This window comes from Linepithema humile, chromosome 4 (genome assembly GCF_040581485.1).
Source record: "Linepithema humile isolate Giens D197 chromosome 4, Lhum_UNIL_v1.0, whole genome shotgun sequence".
NCBI classification, from domain to species: Eukaryota; Metazoa; Arthropoda; class Insecta; order Hymenoptera; family Formicidae; genus Linepithema; species Linepithema humile.
This window is the reverse complement of record NC_090131.1, coordinates 6400030-6424273: the sequence shown is the minus strand read 5'-3', so window position 1 is coordinate 6424273 and position 24244 is coordinate 6400030. Positions and strand designations below refer to the sequence as shown.

The 24244-nt window shown below is 27.5% G+C and overlaps 3 protein-coding genes across 6 annotated transcripts; all 3 read left to right on the top strand.

Moving 5' to 3' along the window:
• Nucleotides 1-55: 55 nt before the first annotated feature.
• Nucleotides 56-5272, top strand: LOC136999436 (odorant receptor 63a-like). Of its 2 annotated transcripts, XR_010889809.1 has the most exons (11): nt 56-182; nt 280-450; nt 1401-1520; nt 1689-1806; nt 1959-2220; nt 2619-2741; nt 2806-2896; nt 3421-3566; nt 3739-3871; nt 4672-4900; nt 5180-5272. XR_010889809.1 is itself a non-coding variant. In XM_067353542.1 (10 exons), the coding sequence occupies exons 2-10, from the start codon at nt 307-309 to the stop codon at nt 4720-4722; spliced, it is 1188 nt and encodes a 395-aa protein (XP_067209643.1). In that variant the 5' UTR covers nt 56-182; nt 280-306; the 3' UTR covers nt 4723-5112. The 2 variants fall into 2 exon arrangements, 1 of the variants encoding a protein (XP_067209643.1); XM_067353542.1 differs by lacking the exon at nt 5180-5272 and having other exon boundaries at nt 4672-5112.
• Nucleotides 5259-15897, top strand: LOC136999429 (odorant receptor 22c-like). Of its 2 annotated transcripts, none has more exons than XM_067353503.1 (11): nt 5259-5869; nt 6438-6557; nt 6701-6818; nt 7127-7217; nt 7309-7431; nt 7499-7589; nt 14104-14249; nt 14416-14548; nt 14633-14736; nt 14823-14866; nt 15809-15897. In XM_067353503.1, exons 1-9 carry the CDS (start codon nt 5669-5671, stop codon nt 14681-14683), a joined length of 1074 nt encoding a protein of 357 aa, XP_067209604.1. In that variant the 5' UTR covers nt 5259-5668; the 3' UTR covers nt 14684-14736; nt 14823-14866; nt 15809-15897. The 2 variants fall into 2 exon arrangements, with proteins under 2 accessions (XP_067209604.1, XP_067209603.1); XM_067353502.1 differs by having other exon boundaries at nt 6956-7217.
• Nucleotides 15898-21394: 5497 nt separating this feature from the next.
• On the top strand, nt 21395-23943 carry LOC105677616 (putative odorant receptor 92a). Of its 2 annotated transcripts, none has more exons than XM_067353564.1 (8): nt 21395-21508; nt 21642-21759; nt 21943-22204; nt 22708-22827; nt 22900-22990; nt 23268-23413; nt 23581-23713; nt 23799-23943. In XM_067353564.1, exons 2-8 carry the CDS (start codon nt 21654-21656, stop codon nt 23847-23849), a joined length of 909 nt encoding a protein of 302 aa, XP_067209665.1. In that variant the 5' UTR covers nt 21395-21508; nt 21642-21653; the 3' UTR covers nt 23850-23943. The 2 variants fall into 2 exon arrangements, with proteins under 2 accessions (XP_067209665.1, XP_012231776.2); XM_012376353.2 differs by having other exon boundaries at nt 21408-21508; nt 21615-21759.
• The last annotated feature ends 301 nt before the right edge of the window (nt 23944-24244 follow it).

The window sequence follows — 24244 nt, the reverse complement described above, 5'->3', positions numbered from 1 at the left end:
CTGTTAAATTTCTTTTGGTGTTACATCGATTATTTAATGAGCATTCATGTCTAACAAAATAGTGTTAAATTGCGAATGTTGCAAGCACACAGTAATATTTTGTTTACCTCGCAGTTGTATCTTGCAGTTAGGCTGAATTACAGAAGTTATCTCAATTTACGAAATGCTAAATTTTATAGAAGGTAAAATAATTATGTTTTTATGCTAAAAGAGGGAGAGAGAATATTTAACAACTGTCTAAAAAGTGGGGATGAGTGAATTTGTTGATTTCATCTGTAGCAAACGTGTTTCAATGCAAACAGAGTGATGATCACTGTCGAAGATAGATATTTCAGATTCAATCGGACTCTTTTATTGATAGTTGGTTTGTGGCCTTATCAAAAATCGAAGCTTGCTCAATTTCAGTTCACCTGCCTTTTTAGTATTCTGACAAGCAGTATTATATTTCAGGTATGTTAATATTTTAGTTGTCCATTATAATATATGATATATAGGATTTTATATTGACAGTTAATTTATGTCCGTAAATTTTAAGCTAATTTTACATTAGTATTTTCTTAACATTCATTAACATTGCATTTTGTATTTGCTTTGAAAAATAAAACTTTCTTACTTTATAACTTTCTCACCTTATAATTTACAAAATAAATACAAAAATATTTGTTAAAACCTAACATTCGGAAATTTCGGATATGCGAACAATTTGAACAGTTCGGATCTCGAGATCAAATGTCAAACAATTCAGACCTTTAATATCTGTTTTTATTTCTTCCTGTCTAAAAAAATTTTTTTTTTGAAATCTAGTCGTTATATTTATTCTTAAATTTTCTCTTCTGTTTAAATTGCTCGAATCTGTTTTTTGAGCCTTAGAAAAGTAATTTGTGATAATTAAATAATAATTATTCTCAATTTTTTCTCGAAAGAAAAATTGAGTAATAATTCGTCATAGATGTAGTTATAATACGGTCACACTTTGTAATTAACGTTTTTTAAATATTTGTAACAGCTTTTCTCTTTCACATAAATCATATTTATTTTTAATTAAAATATATTAATATAAATAAATATAATTATCTACAATAATTCATCAATATTATATATGTATACATACTATACCTATTTTTCAAAATAATATATATTGTATTGTATATGCATATACAGAAGGTATATGTATAGTAAATATATTAAAAACATATTTTAATATTGTAAACGTAACTAACTAATAACTATAATACGGTATATTTATCGCGACAAAAAAGTTATGTCATAATTATGAATAATTTATTTATTATTATCGTATATAACATAAAATAAATAATATAGTGTTTACAACTTGTCACACAACAAAGAACAAAAAAGTTTTTTATTATTACTTTAAAAAAATATTTAATTACTTACAGCTTGCAACGTTTGTGACTTCAAAATGCACTGCAAATTTTGTTATAAAAATTCTCTCTGTCGCAATTTTTCACATGGGTTTAGCAATAAAATATAATTCGTTTAGTCTTAATGCTAATACAGTAAGTTGAACATCAATTGTATTCATTTAAATACATATTAATAAAATGATAAAAGCAAATAACACAAAAATGTACCAAAAAATCCAAAATATTTTATATTTTACTAAGGCTTCTACATTTTCACACATACTTTACTAAAATAGTATGTAAAATTTATTCAAATAACAGATAAAATATTCAATGGAACAACTTCAATGTATCTATGATAATGTAAAAGATGATGCTGAAATTGCTATTATTGAGAGATATGGAAACAATGCAAGATATTATACGATAGTGCTTACAAGTAAGATATTTCTATTGATTTACTTCATTGTATTTTAGATTTAAAAATTTTTTTTAAATTATTTATATAACTTTATATTAGCGCTGAAATACTTAAAAAATATAAGTATATTATTAATGATAAGACTTATCTATTTATATAACATTGTTTAGTATTTGTCGGTGTCAGCATGCCTGCTGTTATGATCGTCCCGTTTTGGCGAAACATATTTCACATCATTTTATCAGTAAATCAATCTCAATCACATCGGTTGCATATTACGACTGAATACTTTGTCGATCAAGAAAGATATTTCTATTTATTGTTACTACATACGACTGTAGCATTTTGCATAGGAGTGGTTGCATTGTTAGCAACAGGGACAATGCTTATAGCATATCTACAACATGCCTGTGGAATGCTTAGAATTGCTAAGTAAAATAATAAATCTACAAATTTTAATAATAAATAACTCGATTTTATAGTTGGTATAATTTCAAAAATCTGCAATTTATCTTACGACAAAATGTCAATGATGTTAGAATTTTTAATATATCAAAAAATTAATAATTCTAAATGCACAACTAAACAAAATATTAATTGCATGATGTAGTACTTTATACTGATGATTTAAGCAAAAACAACAATACAAAAAAATATCTTAATTAATATAATAAAAATTTGTAAACAATTACTTTATCTAACCATTGTTCAGTCTTATAAAAAGTCTCAATTTTACTAATAACAAATATTAATCTACTGTAGTATTACATAGTAAAATTATGAATATAATTCACTTTAAAATTAATGCTTATTTTGCAAATTGTTTACAGTTATCGTATCGAGAACGCAATGGAAATTCATACGCTACACATACAAGGTATAATTCTGCCGAGCGAAAATTTGGTTTATAAACGTATGATCGGTGCCATTGACATTCATCGTAAAGCTATGATGTTGGTATCTACACCACAGTACGTAAATAATATGCGCAATAACATCGTTTTTTTGTTGTTAAAGGTTTTCTAAATACTTAATAAACAAATTTGAGGTATCATTCATGTTTTTAATAGCATTTGGAGTGATTGCTTTAAGCCTTAATATTTTTCGGGTAAGTTCTGTTTCCTATCTATAAGTACCTACTTGTTTAAATGTGAATTCTCTCTGACATTTTTGAAAATAATATTATTTATTAATATGTTTTATCTTAAGTCGTATTACAATTTTTTTATGTTAATAGATGTCTGTGATGGTTTAATTGTTACAAATAGCTTCGATTAATCATTTTTACAAACCAATTTTTCTTTATATAAATCATAGCTCTATTTTTTATAATAGTCAGTATAATAGTTTTATAATAGTCAGTATAATAGTTGTAATATCGCAAATGACAAGCTTATATTAACTTTTAATTCTAACTACAGTGATAACTTTAATCCTAACCTACAACGGTTATAACTGGGATAAAAAAAATTTATTATATTGAAAAAAGATTTTTACGAATTAATAGATTAAGTTATGAAATGTGTTAGAAAATTGTTATAAATATACATATATATTAAATTTTATTATAAATACTAGTTTGTTTCAATCAGATTTTAAAAATTAATCTAAACACTAAAATTTGTGCATTAGATTTTTCAGGCTGTGACATTCGGATATAATATTGAAGAATTTTTAATGCTTATTGTGGTTACAACTATTTGTGTTTTATACATGTTCTTATCTAATTTTATTGGACAAGAAATTATAGATCATAATAATCGCATATTTGCAGCTGCGTAAGAAATATTTTTACATTATGCAATTATATCGTTTTATAAAGTCTAATAATAAAAAATAGTATTGATGTAGTACATAAAATAAATTACGTATGCTATGAAAATTAATTACAAATTAATATTCTTCTTTTTCATGAATTATTGAAACTTATTACATCTTTATTAAGTGCAGATATAACGTCTGTTGGTACAGAGCTTCTCTGCAAGTACAAAAGTTAATACTGTTTTTGTTGCAACGAAGGAACAAGGTTTTTGGTCTATATATTGGTGGATTATTCCTAGCATCTTTACAAAGTTTTGCCACGGTACAAAATATTTCATATATTATAGTGCATTTTAAACGTAACAATCTAAAGCAGTGCTCGGAATTAGTTGAACATTTCAGCCGATTTCCGCGGTATACACCTTCTTTCCTCTCCTTACCGCGCGCGCCGCAGCCGCTTGGGCCAGCGCCGCCGAGCGTTAGGAGCGGCGCTATCTGATTATGAGTGGGTTTTTCTCTCTATTTATTAAAATTTAAAAAAATTTATTAAAATTTATTAAAGATAAATTTTTTATTTTTAAATTTATTAAGTGGAAATATTTTAATAGATTTCCACGTCACCCATGAGGTACTAATGCTGACGCGTTTTTTTAAAAGTGATTTCTCCAATAGACCTATTCCACTAAAGATAAAAATAACAAATTCTTAATTTAAAAAACATATATAAAAGAGATTTTCTTAATTAGATTTTTTTGGCCTTTTATGAAAATAAACAATTGATGCAATAATGTAGATAGAAACCACTTTTAAAAAACCGCGTCAGCATTAGTATCTCATGGGTAATGTAGAAATCTATTGAAATATTTCCACTTAATAAATTTAAAAATTAAAATTTATTTTTAATAAATTTTAATAAATTTTTTAAAATTTAAATAAATAGGGAGAAGGACCTACTCATAATCAGATAGTGCCGCTCCTAACGCTCGGTGGCGCTGGCCCTAGCGGCTGCGGCGCGCGTGGTAAGGAAAGGAAAGGAGGCATATACCGCGGAAATCGGCTGAAATGTTTAACTAATTCCGAGCACTGATCTAAAGCATTAAAGTAAAAAAAAAAATATTACAGCTCACGAATACATCCGTATCTTACTTTACGGTTATGTGTTCTATGCAATAATGACGAGACAACTTATTAATTATTACAATGGCAGAAATTTAATAAAATAATAAACTGTATATTTAAATAAATATAAAAAACATTTTATATATTCAAAATATAAAGATTAAGTATCAAAATTCCTATGACCAGCATCTGTATTGTCTAGGATGTAACAAAAAGTTTATTAAAATATAAGGTAAGAATAACTTATCTGTAATCGTAAATTAGAATAAACACTTATAATTTTGTTTCATTTTTTAGCAATTCATTTATTCTCTTCTGTTTAATTAATATTAATTAACGGAACTTTAGTATTACTAAAATTTTTTAAATCCAACAATTAATAATCTTTATTTAGTTATTAATGTTAAAAATTTGTCTTTAAATTAATTATTTCATGCACGTTCCGATATTTTATTGCAAATGTTTAGAATTAAAAATTTCATGTTTTTTAAATTAAAAAAATTTCTTTTAGCAAAGTATGTAAACATCGAAAAAGAAAGAAAATATATAAAACAAAATTACATTTTTAATAATAATACAGATGACACACATTTCTGTAGCCGAAATTTTTATAATGTTCAAATACTTTTTACTCTGAAGATCTAAACGTAACTTGTAAAGAGACATATTTTTATGTAGCTTATGTATGTGAGTTACTGTAGAAAAAAAAATAACGACTACGGTTGCGTGACTTTTACTTCGAAACACCTTGTGTATATTATTTTCGTGAGAATAGAACATCTGGTAATTTCTTTTGGTGTTGTATCGATCGCTTAATCGGTGGCTGCGTTCGAACAGAATAGTGCTCAATTGAATATTCTGATAACATAATAACATTTTGTACCGTGTTGTGTTGTGCTACGGCCAATTTACAGAACTTAACTGAAATTGCGGAATAAAAAATATTATTCTATAAAACAGAGCATAGAGAATATTTAATAATCTAACCAAAAAAGTGGGGATGAGCAGCCTCTTGTCATCCTTACTCCCGTCATACGCGTGTGGTACGAGTAGAAAGATGGTCAGTGTCGAGGATAGATATTTTAGTCTCAATCGGGCTCTTTTATTAACAATCGGTTTGTGGCCTTATAAAAAATCGAAACTTGCTCGACTTCACTTAATCTTCTTCTTTAGTATTCTAATTACTAGTGTTATATTTCAGGTATATTACTATTTGAACTGTTTGTTATGTTATAAATTATACAGAATATTCTCTATTGAGCTAATTTACGTTTAAAAATTTTAAATCAATTTTACGTTGATATTTTCTTAACAAAAATATCTATTAAAATTTTATATTTCTTGTATTTGTTTTGAAATAAAACTTTTTATAACTTTATAAATTTAATTAAACTTATAACTTACAGGTTAAATACAAAAAAAATAAATTATATACACAAATGATAATTAAATAATAAATTTTCTTGATTTTTTTCGTTCAAAATATATCGATGACACCTTGTTATTTGTCTAATCAATACCTTTTGTATTTAAAACAATTTGTTGTTTTTATATTATCCATATTTACTTTTAATTATAATATAATGTATTTATCATGAAATAAGAGTTATGTCATAATTATAAATATTTTTTTTTTATTAATGTTATGTACATAAAATAAAATAAATAATAATCTAATATATATAAAAACAGTGCACTGCTTACAATACGCATACAAAAAATAAAAAATTTTTTTTATTATTTAAAAAAATAAAGTTATCCATTTACAGTTCACAACATTTGTGACTTCAAACTGTACTACGGATCTCATAATAAAGGTCCTTTGTGTTGCATGTTTCCAAATATGTTTAATTATAATGTATAATTCCTTTTACGTTAATGCCGGAGCAGTAAGTTAAATATTGATGTTATATTTATTTTAATACATATAAAAATTGATAAAAGTGTACAAATATATCAAAAAATACAAACAATATTTTTCTGTACTTTACGTTTTGAAATAAATAGTATGTAGTATTTATTAAAATAACAGATGAGATGGTTAATGGAACAAACTCAATGTATATATAATGACATAAAAGATGACAACGAAATCGCTATTATAGAAAAATATGGAAGCCACGCAAAACGGTGTACAGCTATGCTTACAAGTAAGATACTTATTTTTTTGGAGATTTTATTTTATATTTCAAATCTTTATAAAAAAAATATTTTAAATTATATATGAAGCGTTATAGAAATATAAATATAATACGAATGTTAAATTATCTATTCATATACTATTTAGTTTTCGTAGTTTGCGTTATCTGTACTATTATAATCGCTCCGTTTTGGCAAGACTTTTGTCACATGATTTTATTAATAAACCAGTCTCAAGCTCATCGCTTGTATATTAGAACTGAGTATTTTATCGATGAGGAAAAATATTTTTATTTACTGTTTCTACATATGAATGTAGCTTACTGCATAGGATTACTTACTATATTAGCGACAGGAACAATGCTTATGGTACATCTGCTACATGCTTGTGGAATGTTTAGCATTGCTAAGTAAAGTAACAAATCTATAAATTTTCATAATAAATAAATAACTCGATTTTTTAATTGGTACAATTCCGAAAATTTGTTATTATATTTACAGTTACCGAATACAACACGCAATGGAGATTAATACACATTATACACAAAATGTGATTTTGCCGTACGAAAATATGATTTATGAGCGTTTAATTGATGCTATAGATATGCATCGTAAAGCTATGATGTTGGTATCTACACCATAATATACACGTACATAATATACAAAATAAAACAACTTCATATTGTTAAAGGTGCTCTAAATATATAATAACCAGTTTTGAAAAATCATTCATGTTGTTAATAGGATTCGGAGTGCTAAGTTTGAGTCTCAATATGTATCGGGTAAGTTTTGTTTCTTTCTTATAAATACATATTTGAGTCATGGTATTATTTCTTAAAAAATATTTTTTATCAATATGTGCTATCTTACATACTATTATAAATTTCTTTTGTGTTAATACATTTGTAAATATTTAATTGTTATCAATAATTTTAATTAACCAATTTTAATAATGTCACATTTAACAGCACATGTTAACAGCAATTCTAAATAAATTCAAATAAAGACTTATTTTATGAGGTAATAATTTTTCAAGCATTTTTTGTTCAAACATTTTGAATATGTCAATGTGCATATGGTGTTCTTCTGTAGGTTAATTAATATTAGTGATAATATTCGACGTTGTAATATCTATAGAGTTATGTCATTAACTTTTTTCACCAAGAGAATTGTTCGAAAACATATGACATTTCCAATATCTTTTATTCATTATCTTACTAAAAGTGGTTTTAATTTTAATGGAATTAATTTTTTGGAATGGATTTCATATCAATCTTATTTTCTTGATTTTTTTCGTTCAACAAATATCGATGACACCTTGTTATGTGGATCAATTTAATGAAATGGATTCATGTTCGATTATACAACAAATATTACAATATGACATATAAAATAAACAATATATCATACAATACAATATATTATTCAATACTTTGACAAATTTAGTACGTGTAAGATAAATGTCCGAAAGGCTGGACAATTAAGAATTAATCATTATTAAATATTTAATTTTTTTTCAATCAAGATAATATTTTTTTCATCTTTCTGAATACATAAAAAAATTAAAGTTTATCTAACAAGAGCAAAACTAAAATTATAATTAATAAATAATAATTATTAAAATGAAATATTTGCAGAAAATATGAAATATTGATATGTCCCAGTTTCTGACCATTATATTTATAAATATTTAAAAAATTCGTTCTTTTTTTTCATATATAGTAGAACATTTAGACTTGTCTAGCTATTGAGACATTTATCTTACTACATTTTCTCTTACAAAAGCTTATATATTACAATTTTGTTCAAGAAAAATTTAGAAAGAATAAAACCTGTCAAAATTGATAACAATTAAAATTTGAAAGGGGAAAAAGGTTTAAGATTATGTTTCTTATACGTAAGAAACTTCTTCCGCTCTCGCGGAAGAGAATCTTGCTATTTATCCACCCGAAGTTTCGTTATTTCCTTTGTCATCAATAAATTGCAAACTAGCTGCCAAAGCAAAAGTTTCAGAATGTATCGATAGCAAAGAATTAAAAAATCAATATATAGAAGAAAAAAAAAGTTTTAAAATCCTACCTGCCCGAAGACTCTATCTAATAGAAAATCCTACCTACTCGAAAACTCTATCTAATAGAAAATCCAACATAATAGAAAAACCTACCTACCTAATAAAAAATTTTAGACTTAAGAGTTTATACAAATAACCGTAAACCAATAAGGTTTAATGAGAATAGACATAAAAAAAAACAAATCGAGCTAACTCACCGATTGATGCGCTGCAGCGGAGTTGTCGTTCTGTTGATCTGCATAGTTGATCTGTAAAATACGAGAATAAATATTAAGAGCTGCGTTAAAAATAATTAATATTTATGAACTTACAATTGCATACATTTAACTTTCAATTCGTTTTCTAAGCAAATATGTAATAAAAGATTTATTGGGAAAAAGTTTATATATTTGAAAACTTAATAAATATGTAAAAAGTTTCTAATAATGACGAATATTAATTAATGTAAATATTTTACTGAATATTTCAAGTCGTTTAATAAATTTGACGTGCAACATTTTCAATAAATAAATAAATTATTACTCACCGTAAAGTTGCTCCGCTGGCTCCTGATGCTCCTCCTGAGCCTCCTCCTCCTCTCAATGGTCTTCAAACACATTCACACACATTCGCGACGCGAATACGAAAAATCACACGGCACATGAAACGGCACTCCCGCCGCGAGTTTTATACTATTGTAAAATTACAGCGGAACGATATTCCAATGATCACACGATATTTTAGGCGACACTCCCGATATTTTGTCATGTTAGGACAAACTTGAATATCGCTGGCACGTAATACGCGCTCGAAACTCTGCCATGTACGCAATAAGTAATGAAACAGGGGAGGAAGGTGGAAAACTGTGAAAAGTAATAAAGATTGTAGTAGAAAGGATAACGCGCCGATACGCGAATGAGCTTCGGTGCTCAAGTGCCGTCGTGCGAATGACAATAGACCAGAAGCAAGGACAATGTCGCGCCGCAAAATCTATTATGATTTGGAAAGAGTAGGGGAAAAGAATGTGCGCGCCGATAACGCGCGCAAGAGAGAAAGCGTGAGAGTGAAGAAAAGGGGATGTAGATCGCGCTTTATTTACGCGAAAATTTTAGATTTAAATCATGAATTTACCACGGCGCATAACGCGAGATAAAACGTATATTCTACCATAACGCGTCCGCACATCACTGTAGCTATATAAACATTTTCAACAGTCTCCTTGATATTGTACACACGCATTCCGAGTACGCGAGAGAGACGCCGATTGTTTTGACTCGCGGAGGCCGTGAAATAAAAACACGTAGGTATACAACTGTGTTTTGACCGATGAACTAAACTATGAGACTACATTTAAAAACAACATACGCGCCAAAATCGCAAATACTGCGTCAACTTTACGCGTAATGACAAAGCAGATTGATTTCTACCCGTCCACACTTGCCGAGATCGTATCGATTTAAACGCACGACACATCCACTGTTAATCGCAATATATCCACGGTAATAATACGTTTTAGCAATCGTCCGTCACTTTAATCGACACTCCGGATAAAAATTCGGCACTTGTTACGGTATCGGAATCTGAACAACTCGAATTCCAGATTCGCGCTACATACGAACCGATACAGCGTAGCTACGGTCTACGAAATACCGCTAATCGCGATGACCCGCAGTCAAAATAATAAGTTCCAACGCTCGCCCGTTACTTTAATTGACACTCCCGACAAAAATTCACACTTAATACGCACTTTATCGAGTAAAATATGCACATAGTTTCTCTACGCTTCAAACCGACGCCACCACAAAAATATGGAGTATTACGCGCTGAACAGTGATAGCATAGTACCAAGATCAAAATCGATAAATGCGACACTATGTGCGCCACCTTTCGACAGTCATGACAATTTGCAATAATTTAAAAAAAATCCAGTGCCCCAATTGGTCTTCTCTCACTGAACAGAGTGTATCTGCGCCACCCCTCGGTAATAATTTTTATTACGCCACGTCCAATTAGGGCACTGGATTCTTTTTAAATTATTGCAAATCGTCATGACTGTCGAAAGGTGGCGCACATAGTGTCGCATTTATCGATTTTGATCTTGATACTATGCTATCACTGTTCAGCGCGTAATACTCCATATTTTTGTGGTGGCGTCGGTTTTGAGCGTAGAGAAACTACGTGTATATTTTACTCGTTAAAGTGCGTATTAAGTGTGAATTTTTGTCGGGAGTGTCGGTTAAAATAACGGGCGAGTGTTGGAACTTATTATTTTGACTGCGGGTCATCGCGATTAGCGATATTTCGTAGACCGTAGCTACGCTGTATCGGTTCGTATGTAGCGCGAATCTGGAATTCGAGTTGTACAGATTCCGATACCGTAACAAGTGCCGAATTTTTATCCGGAGTGTCGATTAAAGTGACGGACGATTGCTAAAACGTATTATTACTGTGTATTGCGATTAACCGTGGATGCGTCGTGCGTTTAAATCGATACGATCTCGGCAAGTGTGGACGGGTAGAAATCAATCTGCTTTGTCATTACGCGTAAAGTTGACGCAGTATTTGCGATTTTGGCGCGTATGTTGTTTTTAAATGTAGTCTCATAGTTTAGTTCATCGGTCAAAACACAGTTGTATACCTACGTGTTTTTATTTCACGGCCTTCGCGAGTCAAAACAATCGGCGTCTCTCTCGCGTACTCGGAATGCGTGTGTACAATATCAAGGAGACTGTTGAAAATGTTTATATAGCTACAGTGATGTGCGGACGCGTTACGGTAGAATATATACGTTTTATCTCGCGTTATGCGCCGTGGTAAATTCATGATTTAAATCTAAAATTTTCGCGTAAATAAAGCGCGATCTACATCCCCTTTTCTTCACTCTCACGCTTTCTCTCTTGCGCGCGTTATCGGCGCGCACATTTTTTTCCCCTACTCTTTCCAAATCATAATAGATTTTGCGGCGCGACATTGTCCTTGCTTCTGGTCTATTGTCATTCGCACGACGGCACTTGAGCACCGAAGCTCATTCGCGTATCGGCGCGTTATCCTTTCTACTACAATCTTTATTACTTTTCACAGTTTTCCACCTTCCTCCCCTGTTTCATTACTTATTGCGTACATGGCAGAGTTTCGAGCGCGTATTACGTGCCAACGATATTCAAGTTTGTCCTAACATGACAAAATATCGGGAGTGTCGCCTAAAATATCGTGTGATCATTGTAATATCGTTCCGCCGTAATTTTACAATAGTATAAAACTCTCAGCGAGAGTGCCGTTTCATGTGCCGTGCGATTTTTCGTATTCGCGTCGCGAATGTGTGTGAATGTGTTTGAAGACCACTGAGAGGAGGAGGAGGCTCAGGAGGAGCATCAGGAGCCGGCGGAGCAACTTTACGGTGAGTTATAATTTATTTATTTCTTGAAAATCTTGCACGTCAAATTTATTAAACGACTTGAAATATTTAATAAAATATTTACATTAATTAATATTCGTCATTATTAGAAACTTTTTACATATTTATTAAGTTTTCAAATATATAAACTTTTTCCCAATAAATCTTTTATTACATATTTGCTTAGAAAACGAATTGAAAGTTAAATGTATGCAATTGTAAGTTCATAAATATTAATTATTTTTAACGCAGCTCTTAATATTTATTCTCGTATTTTACAGATCAACTATGCAGATCAACAGAACGACAACTCCGCTGCAGCGCATCAATCGGTGAGTTAGCTCGATTTGTCTTTTTTTATGTCTATTCTCATTAAACCTTATTGGTTTACGATTATTTGTATAAAATCTCTTAAGTCTAAAATTTTTTATTAGGTAGGTAGGTTTTTCTATTATGTTGGATTTTCTATTAAATAGAGTCTTCGAGTAGGTAGGAATTTAAAACTTTTTTTTCTTTCTATATATTGATTTTTTAATTATTTGCTATCGATACATTCTGAATCTTTTGCTTTGGCAGTTAGTTTGCAATTTATTGATGAAAAAGATAATAACAAAACTTCGGGTGGGTAAACAGCAAGATTCTCTTCCGCGAGAGCGGAAGAAGTTTCTTACGTATAAGAAACATAATCTTAAACCTTTTTCCCCTTTCAAATTTTAATTGTTATCAATTTTGACAGGTTTTATTCTTTCTAAATTTTTCTTGAACAAAATTGTAATATATAAGCTTTTGTAAGAGAAAATGTAGTAAGATAAATGTCTCAATAGCTAGACAAGTCTAAATGTCCTACTATATATGAAAAAAAAAAACGAATTTTTTAAATATTTATAAATATAATGGTCAGAAACTGGGACATATCAATATTTGGGAGGGCATGACATTATTGCGCATATACACATTGCATACATGACATTATTGCGCATATTTTTTCCATGCAAAACGAGGTTCAACATGGGTTTACAACTTTGTTTGTGAACCTTGGTTAACCTTGTTAGGTTTACCTTGTTAGGTATAACCTGAGTAGGATTTGTTATTTGTTTTACGCGGGGGAGAGGCTTCGCCCCGTAGGGGCGATGTCATGTGTACAATCTGTATGTGTGCAATAATGTCTTGTGTGTAAACGTACGTTTATATTTTTAGTTTTTAAATGTGCGCAATAATGCTTGTAGGCAATCGCTCTGTAGGCAATCGGAAATGTCAGCAATTGAAGCTGTCGACAAAATGTTGTGGGCAAACGAAGCTGTTGGCAAATGAGAATGTAGGCAGTTAAAGCTCTCTCAAACTTTAATTTTTATTATGTATTTAGAAAGATGAAAAAAATATTATCTTGATTGAAAAAAATTTATATATTTAATAATGATTAATTCTTAATTGTCCAGCCTTTCGGACATTTATCTTACACGTACTAAATTTGTCAAAGTATTGTATATAATATTGTATATTTTATATTGTATATATTATTATATTTATTGTATAATCGAACACGAATTTGTTAAAATAGAAACCACTTTTAGCAAAATAATAAATAAAAAATATTGGAAATGTCATACGTTTTGAAACAGCTCTCTTACTAAAAAATTAATGACGTAACTTTGCATAATTTGAGATATTAAAATGTCAAATATTGTCACTAATATCAATTAACCTAAAAATGTGTATGATGACTATACAACATTCATATGTATGTACATAACATTGACATATTCAAAATGTTTTAATAAAAAATGCTTGAAATATTATTACTTCGTTAAAACGTTGCTGGTGTGCTCATCTGACACTAAAAGTCGTACATTAGATTTTTCAGATTGTAAGAGTCGATCATAATATCGAGGAATTTTGTATACTTTTTCTATTTACATCTTGTATCATTTTATACATGTTTTTAACCAATTTTACTGGACAAAAAATTATAGATCATAACAATAACATATTCATCACTGTGTAAGAAAAATCTTTACATTATGCAATTTTATATCATTTTAGAAAAAATAGTAACAAAAGTAGAAATTAATATATTGCACACAATAAATATACAAATATAAGAATTACTGAGATATATTCTTATTTTTTTCTATATTTTTACATTCATGAATATTATGACTTGTAGATATGATATCCAATGGTACATAACTTCTTTACATACACAAAAATTAATATTGTTTCTATTGCAACGAAAAAACAAAGTATTTGGTTTGTACATCGGTGGATTGTTCCTAGCATCCTTACAATATTTTGCTACGGTACAGAATATCTTATATGTATACTAGAGTGCATTACGCATGACAATTCAAAGCGTCATACTAAAAACAAAATATATATTGCAGTTGACCAATGCATCTATATCTTACTTTACCATTATGTACTCTATAGAATAAGAACAAAATCATCAGACTATCACGGTGACATGAATTTAATAAGAAGAAATTTAGTAAGTCTTATATTCAAACAAATAAAAAAATTTATTTATATTAAAAATGCAAAACTTTAGTATTAATATAAAAATTTCAATAACAGCATTTACTATTTGAAATAAAAGAAAAAGTACATCAAAATGTAAGGTGAGCTTACTATAAAACTTATCTATATTCGTATTTTCAATTAATTTAGATTTACAAATTATATTATAAAAATAAGTTAAGCTTAACAAATATAATTTTGTTTTTTTTAATTAATATTATTATTTTTAGTTTATAATTAATACTACTTAATAGAACTTTAATATTATTAAAATTTTAACTTAACACTTAATATTAATATTTACATATGTAATTATCATTGTTTAAAAAGAACCATTTTTATATTCATTATTATAAGCACTTATATTTTTTAATCATGTCCAATTTTTTAAATTAGAAAGTTTTATATTCCAAAAAATGTTTCAATTTTTATTGTTTTTTAACAGAGTATGAGACAAATATTTAAAAAGTTTTTCTATAAAGCAAAATTATATTTTTAATAATAGATATAATATGTTTTGTATAATTTTATATTGTTGAAAAAATTTTTGCACCAAAGATCTGAAGTAGTTTGTGAAAATACATATTGGAGTAAAATAATATGGGTCACTGGAGAAGCAGCGCGGCTATAGTCACTAGCGTGACTACTCTTCTCCTGCGTACTATTTCCGTGAGAATAGGACACCTGTTTCTTTCGGTTTTATATCGATCGCTTAATTCGCGTTTCAACAAAATAGTGTTGAATTGTGTGTGTCTCGATCTCACAACAGTATTTTATGATGTGTTGCGTTGTAACTGAGGTGAATTGCGAAAATTAACCTACAGTACGAAACAATAAATTTTAAATAAACGCTAGAAGGGAGAATTTACACTTTTATGTTAAAAGGGAGAGAGAGAATATTTAATGAAAGACTAGAAAGTGGGGATGAAAAAATTTTTCTTGACTTTCTCCGTGTCAGACGCGTTTCAATGTCAGCACGAAGATGACGCGTTTCAGTGTTGAGAATAGATATTTCAGTTTTAATCGAACTCTTTTATTGACAGTTGGTTTGTGGTCTTATCAAACATCGAAACTTGCTCGACTTCGCTTAATTTGCATTATTATTATTTTATCTACCAGTATTATATTTGAGGTATGTCAATATTTTGAATGTATATTTTTATGCACATTATATAGAATGTTTTATAAATTCGTTATTAGTTTGCAAATTTTTAATCAAGTTTGCATTACAACTTTCTGACAAAAACACCAATTTAAATTTGATTTTGTAGTCACAATTATGAACAACTTTTTTTAATATTACATGTACAAATAGTTGATAATCTGATATTTATAGTACACTTATAAAAAATAAAAAAGTTCTTTATTATTATTTTAAAAAAATAATTATTACAGCTTACAACATTTATTACTACAAAATTTTCTGCGAACCTTTTTATAAAGGTTCTCTCTTTCACATGTGTTTATTTTAACTTACTGATAAAATATAATTCATTTTGCATTAATAGCGGAACGGTAAGTTGAATATCAATTATATTCATTCTAATAAATATTGACAGGATAATCAAAAGTATGTATATGTAAATGTATGTATATATAAATCTAGATAATCTTTTTAACACTTTTCTTAGATGAATAAAAATTTGTTAAATTAATAGGTAAAATACTTAATGGAACAACTTCAATGTATCTATAATAATATAAAAAACAGTAACAAAATCGCCATTATAGAAACATACGGAAATATCGCAAAACGTTATACAATTACACTTACAAGTAAAATATCCCTTAAACTCGTTTTGTATTTAAAAATTAATAAACTTATTAATACAATATTTATTAATACAATATTTATTAATACAATATTTATTAATACAATATAAATAGAAGTATTTTGAATTATACGTGTTAACTCTTAAATTTAAACAAGTGTTACTAGGAACATAAGTGCTATGTATTATAAAATATTAATTTGTAATATTATTTAGTGTTTGCTTGTATCAACATACCTATTATTATTGTTACTCAATTCTGGCCAGACTTCTATCATATTCCTTTATTGGTGAATCAGTCTCAACCACGTCGTTTGTACACTATGACTGAATATGTTATGGATAAGAAAAGATATTTTTATCTTCTTAATTCAACTGCAGGACTCTGCGTAGGCATAGTTACTTTGTTAGCAACAGGAGCAATGCTTCTTGTATTTTTACAGCATGCCTGTGGAATATTTAAAATTGCTAGGTAAAATAATAAATTTTTAAGTTTTAATGAAAAATAACTATAATTTTGTTTAATATAATTACAAAAATGCTATTACGTTATTGTTTTATCTTCCAAAAACAGTATGCTAATTATATAAATATTTTAATTAATTGATTACATCAATAGAAAAGCTACAAAATTATGTTTAATTATAAATTATTTCAATTTATATCAATTTAAAAAATTTCTTTTTTCCAAAATATTTAGAAAAATAATTAAATCTTTAAGCAAAAGTAAATAAAGTACATAGATCCATTAAAAATTTCTCGGAATAAAGTATAAATGTCATCAATGTAAGTTATAAAAAATTGATCAAAGATTTTTAAAGTCGCTAAGACAAATTAAGTTTTGTATTACTATAATGGCTTTGCAACATTAGTCCAAATGCATTGATGTTAAGAGAAATTATATCGAAAAATAAAAATAATTTTAAAAAGGTATACATAGATGTATGTTATATAATATAATATATAATATATAATATAATATATAATATAACGTATGTTTTTTTATTTTATTCCGAAAACTTTTTAAATGACTCATGTATATTAACTAAGCAAGAGATTGGCAAAATAATATAAATTGTATAATACAGTATTTTATACTCATTGATTATTTCTCTTTAAATATTCAAGAGAAATAATACAAAACATTTTAAACGGTCAATATAACAACAAAAATATGTAGAAAATTAATTTGTTGTTTACAAATTAATTATTACAAATTTGTTGTTTACAAGTTTTACAAATGTTTCAATTTTGTCGTTATTTAACTGATTATGCAGTATTATCTCACGAAAATTACGATTGTTCAATTAGAATTAGCATATTTTGTAAATTCGCAGTTATCGTATCGAACATGCAATACAAATTCATACACTACAAGATATCATTCTGCTCAATGAAAAAATGGTTCACAAGCAGATAGTTCATGCCATAGATATGCATCGCAAAGCTATGATGTCGGTATTTATCCATAATGCTTCTAAAATAATAATATATAATATATACACACAATAAAACATTTTCTTGTTACTAAAGGTTCTCTAAATATTTGATAACTCAATTTGAGATATCATTCATGTTATTAATAATATTCGGAGTGATTGGTTTGAGCTTCAATATTTTGCAAGTAAGTTCTATGTTTTATTTAGTAGTATGATATTTAATAGTTTTCATATAAAAGTAAATAGATATCTAAACAAATTGTATGCTTTTTAAAAACAAAAATATGCTTTTTATTAACATATTTTATATGACATTATATTATAACTGTGTTTCTTGTTATTAAATATGTTACAACATATTTTTATCAAAAAGACCTGCCAAAAATAGTTTAGTATAGTTAAAAGCAAAACTGAAAATTAATAATATTCTTTCAAGTCTTTATATTTGCAAATATTTTTTTATGATTTGAATTAAGTTATAGTTATGATATTGTATATCATATTGTATTATAAATTTTAATTTATGTAAATTAAGTTTAAAAGAAAGTTTAATCTCAATACAATTTGTATATATCAGATTTTTCAGATCATAAATTCTACATATAATATCAAGAAACTTTTTATGCTTGTTGTAATTACAAGTATCAATGGCTTGTACATGTTTTTAGCCAATTTTATTGGGCAAGAAATTATAGATCATAATAACAACATATTTGCCACTATGTAAGATATATATTTACGTTGCACACTCCTAACGTTTTAAAAATCTATAATAATAAAGATTCATATAATACGTAAATCAGTATACCCCAGACAACACAACATATCCAAAAGACGTCCAGAGGGTATCCCGAAGACGTTTTTGGGATGACAAGACATCCTCTGGATATCTTTTGGATGTATTTTGGACATGTGTGCTGTCTGGGACGTATAATTATTGAGAAACTTATTATTATTATATGACAGATATAATATCCAATGGTACATAACTTCTACACGTATACAAAAGCTAATACTGCTGATGTTGCAAAGAGGCAACAAACTTTTTGGGCTAAATATCGGTGGATTGTTTGTAGCATCGTTACAGTGTTTTGCTACGGTATAGAAAATTTTATGTAGTATAATGCTTTTTAGACGTAATACCTATGCTTGAGAGCGTTCAAATAAAAGTATGTATGTTACAGTTAGCCAATGCATCTGTATCTTACTTTACCGTCTTATATTCAATGCAATAATGAGGATAATATATATACAGGATGATTCAAAATAACCGTATGTCCTTAAAGGGGAATATTCCTGAGCGTATTCTGAGACAACTTTTCCTTTGGCAAAAGTTTGTGCAGAGCTTAATTTTCAAGTTATAAAAGAAAATAGTTAGCGTATCGTGAGTCGAGTACAAGAAACAAGCAGGGGCGTCGCAACTCACTGTTACACGCGAGTGTTTACGTGAGGCGCCTGCTACAATCAGCTGACACTCACGATACACAAATACGTATACGCATCTCGCTTTCTCTCTTTCTCTCTCTCTCTTTCTCCCGCGATGAGACAGATCCATATCGAGTAAAAGTTTTTCCACTTTCTTATGGTTCACGTTTCACGTTTTAAAACACAACACATTCACATACTTTGTTCACTCACTTCATCGATAAAACGAGGAATTTATTTAATGATCACTACTAATCACTTGATGCGTGAAAATTACTCGAAAAAAGAAACAGTGTTTTTCGAGTAATTGTGTATCGTGAGTGTCAGCTGATTGTAGCAGGCGCCTCACGTAAACACCCGTGTGTAGCGGTGAGTTGCGGCGCCCCTGCTTGTTTCTTGTACTCAACTCACGATACGCTAACTATTTTCTTTTATAATTTAAAAATTAAGCTCCGCACAAACTTGTGCCAAAGGAAAAGTTGTCTCAGAATACGCTCAGGAATATGTCCCTTTAAGGACATACGGTTATTTTGAATCACCCTGTATATCAACTAGTACTACAAAAAGATACATTAAACATAATTGTTATGTAATAATATCATTTAAAAATTGCAAAGTTTAAGAAAAAAAAGAGTTGATTAAAATATTTGATAATGTAATATAAAAAATAATAACATATTATTTATTGAAAATATTTAAAAAATATATTTATAATGATACATATATTTAAAAATTTCTTTTATATATTTTAATACATTTATTATTCTGTAAATATAGTTAATGTATAGAGAACTTTTGTTGCGTTTATCCATTGATACACCCATACATAAAAAAGTCAATTGTACAAATATATGTACATGCACATATTTTTGCACACTATTGTTTTACAATACACATTTTTTACTACTTAACATCTTCACATGTCAAACATATTAAGAATTGCATTTGTTTCACTGCCTTTATGAAAAAAAGTATATAATAAATATTCTAAAACTTTTTTTAGAATTTACTTATTTTTATAGCATTATTTTTTATTTAGTTATATTTTATAAAAATCATAAAAATATAATTTATTCTTTAAGGTTAAAAATAGTGTTAGCATTAGTTTGGATTAAATGTGACTTAAGGAATATACGTATATGTTGCAATAAAATACGCCGCATCACTGAAAAGCGACGATTTCGCACTCGCATTCGCACCCTAGAAATTCTTTTGTGAGTGCTAATTTGTGAGAAAAGCACATCTGTCAAATTGCTGCAGGTGTTATATCGATCAATTAATGGGCAACCGCGTCTCAGCAAAATAATATTTAAATTGTCGCGATCTCAGAAGGGTATTTTTACAGTATTATTTTGCTGTTAGACTGAATTATAGACCTTTTTGGTCTGTAATTTTATTTATTTTATGCTAGAAGAGAGGGAGAAAATATTAATCAACAGACGAGAAGGTGGGGGATGAGCGAGTGTTTGCCGACTTCATCAAACGTATTTTACGTACGTATTTTACAGTACGAACCGACAGAGATGATCAGTGTAAAAGATAAATATTTTAATACCATTCGGTTTCTTTTACTAATAGTTGGTTTATGGCCTTTTCAAAAATCGAAATTTGCTCAACTTCACTCAATCTGTTTTTTTAGTATTATAATCACCGGTATTATATTTCAAGTATGCCGGAATTTTATATAGTTTTATGTAATATCTAATCTTTTTCTATATTCTAACATTTTTGTATCTATCTTTCTAATATAATATAAATATAATGTAAATATATTATTAAAAAGTCTGATATGTGTCAATATTATAAACATAATTACTTATATATAAATAATACAATTTATCACAAAATAAAAATTAAGTTGTAACTATGAATAATTTTTTTAATGTTATATGTGAAAAAATAGTTAATAATGTGACTTATAATATACTGATAAAGAACACACACAAAAAGAGTTCTTCATTATTACTTAAAAAATTGATTATTACAGTTTACAACATTTGTGACTTCAAAATATTCTGTGGATTTCGTTACGAAAGTTTTCTCTTCTGCATGTCCTTGTATTTGCTTTGCGATAAAATATAATTCATTTCGCGTTAATAGCGGAACGGTAAGTTGAATAATTATATTCAATTCGAATAAACATTGGCAGCGTAATTAAAAGTATATAGGTATATATATACAAATCCAAACAATATTTTTTATTACTTTACTAGGCATATAAAAATTTATTAAAACAATAGGTAAAATACTTAATGAAACAACTTCAATGTATTTATGATGATATAAAAAGCAATAACGAAATTGCCATTATAGAAGCCTACGGAAATAATGCAAAACGTTATACAGTATTACTTACAAGTAAAAAAACTATTCCCTATAATTCTGTTTTATATTTAAAAATTAATAAGTTAATTACAGAAATATTTGCAAAAATGGAAATATTTTGATTATGTATAAAGCATTATATTAACGCTTGAATTTAGATACTTCAAAAACAAATGTTGTTAAGTTATTAATATTATACATATTTATATTATTTAGCGTTTTTCCTCTCTGGTGTGTTAATTATTGTGTTCGTACACTTGTGGCCGATCTTATTTCACATAAATTTACCAATAAACCAGTCTCGACCATATCGTTTGTACATTATGACTGAATATTTTGTTGATCAAGAAAAATATTTCTATTTATTCTTACTGCACACAATCGCAGTACTTGGCATTGGAATAATTGCTATGTTATCAACAGGGATAATGCTCATAGCATATCTACAACATGCCTGCGGAATGTTTAAAATTGCTAGGTAAAATAATATAAATCTAAAACTTTTAATATAAAACAATTTTGTTTTTTAATTGATACAATTTTAAAATAATTTTTGTAAATTTTGTAAAAACAATGAGTCGAATATATTTAGAATTTTTAAATAGCTTATTTACACAGTGTACATTAAATTTTTGACTCTTTAAATTATTTTCAACTATTAATTGTTTGATATCAATTTAAAATTGCTTTTTTTTAAACAAATATGTCGAAAAATCAATAACTGCTTAGGCACAAGTCAATAAATACAATGACTAAGCATAAAATTAACACTAAAATGTTAATTATATAATACGGGGTATATTGTTTCAAGAATATAAAATATTTTAAATAGGTAATATAACAAAAATATATAAAAATTTAATTTACTGTTTAATTTTACAAATGTCTTATTTACTGATATCTAATTGAGTACGCAATATTAATTCACGAAAATTACGATGCTCAACTAGAATTGCTTAACATATTTTGTAAATTTTGTAGTTATCGTATCGAACATGTAGTACAAATTCATACACTACAAGATATCATTATTCTGCCCAACGAGAATGTGGTTTATAAGGGAATAATTCGTGCCATTGATATTCATCGCAAAGCGATGATGTTGGTATTCATCTGTAATATTCTTAAAATAATAACATATAATATGTGCAATAAAACATTTTCTTGTTAAAGGTTTTCTAAATATTTAATAGAACAATTTGAGATATCATTTATGTTTTTAATAGTATTTGGAGTGATTACTTTGAGTCTCAATATTTTTCGGGTAAGTGTTTCGAGTCTTATTTTTCGTTTGAATACATATTTAAACAAGTCGTATTACATTTTTTAAGAAAAACGTGATTTTTTTATTAACATATTTTATATGATATATTGTAAATACAGTTTTTTTTATATTTTAAATATATTTTTGTGCTTTAATACATATGTTAATTATAGTTACGACGTTGTGTATCACTTATTATAAATTTTAATTTATGTAAATTTTATTATAGATTTTAATAATTAATTTTAATAATTAATTTTAATATTGAAACTTGTAGATTTTTCAGATCATAACAGTAAACTATGATATTGAAGAATTTTTTATGGCTTTTGTAATTGTACTTATAGCTATTTTATATATGTTTTTATCGAACTATATTGGACAAGAAATTATAGATCACAATAATCACATATTTCACACTGCGTAAGATATACTTTTACGTTGTACAATTATATATGTTTTACAAATTGTAATTAAAAAAGTAAAAATTTATGTTGTACCTAGAACAACTTACATACACTATAATCATTACTCATAAATATTCTTAATTTTGCTAAATTATTGAGACTCATTATTATTATTTCATACAGATATAATGTTCGATGGTATATGACTCCTCTTAGTGTACAAAAGCTAATACTGTTGATATTACAAAGAGGCAACAAACCTTTCGGATTAAATGTCGGTGGATTGTTTATAGCATCCTTGCATTGTTTTGCTACGGTACAGAATATTTGATATAGCATAATACTTGTTAGACATAATACTTACATTTGAGAGCGTGAAGATGAAAGTATGTATGTTACAGTTAGCCAATGCTTCTATATCTTACTTTACTGTCATGTATTCTGTGCGATGATGAAGATAATAGGCATCAATTAATACAGCAGGATGAATTGAAGAGAATTCTCGTGTCACAATATCATTAAAAAGTAAAATCGCATAGTATAAAAGAAAACTCAAATAATAATATATATATATTGTAATAATAAATATATTTTAAAATATATAAAGAATTATTATTTGTAGAAAAGATTTAAAAAGTATTTAAAAACGATTATACTTAAAAAATTGTTTTATATATTTTAATAGATTTTTTATCATTTGAAACAGTGAACTTTTTTATTGCGTCTATTGGTGCACCTACACGCAGACACATCAATTGTTTAAATAAATACTTTTGCATATTATTGTCATATTTTTTGCAGCTTATATTTTTACACGTAAACGTGTCTAAAATTGAATTCTTTGTCA

Excerpts from the sequence above, each read along its gene's own strand:
- LOC136999436 (XM_067353542.1), top strand. The coding sequence starts at position 307 with ATGATCACTGTCGAAGATAGATATTTCAGATTCAATCGGACTCTTTTA. Across the intron at positions 2,742-2,805 it reads ATTCATCGTAAAGCTATGAT|GTTTTCTAAATACTTAATAA; the intron begins GTTGGTATCTAC and ends TTGTTGTTAAAG. Across the intron at positions 3,567-3,738 it reads AATCGCATATTTGCAGCTGC|ATATAACGTCTGTTGGTACA; the intron begins GTAAGAAATATT and ends TATTAAGTGCAG.
- LOC136999429 (XM_067353502.1), top strand. The coding sequence starts at position 5,669 with ATGAGCAGCCTCTTGTCATCCTTACTCCCGTCATACGCGTGTGGTACG. Across the intron at positions 5,870-6,437 it reads TTACTAGTGTTATATTTCAG|TTCACAACATTTGTGACTTC; the intron begins GTATATTACTAT and ends ATCCATTTACAG. Across the intron at positions 7,218-7,308 it reads GGAATGTTTAGCATTGCTAA|TTACCGAATACAACACGCAA; the intron begins GTAAAGTAACAA and ends TTATATTTACAG.
- LOC105677616 (XM_067353564.1), top strand. The coding sequence starts at position 21,654 with ATGAAACAACTTCAATGTATTTATGATGATATAAAAAGCAATAACGAA. Across the intron at positions 22,205-22,707 it reads GGAATGTTTAAAATTGCTAG|TTATCGTATCGAACATGTAG; the intron begins GTAAAATAATAT and ends TAAATTTTGTAG. Across the intron at positions 23,714-23,798 it reads CCTTGCATTGTTTTGCTACG|TTAGCCAATGCTTCTATATC; the intron begins GTACAGAATATT and ends TGTATGTTACAG.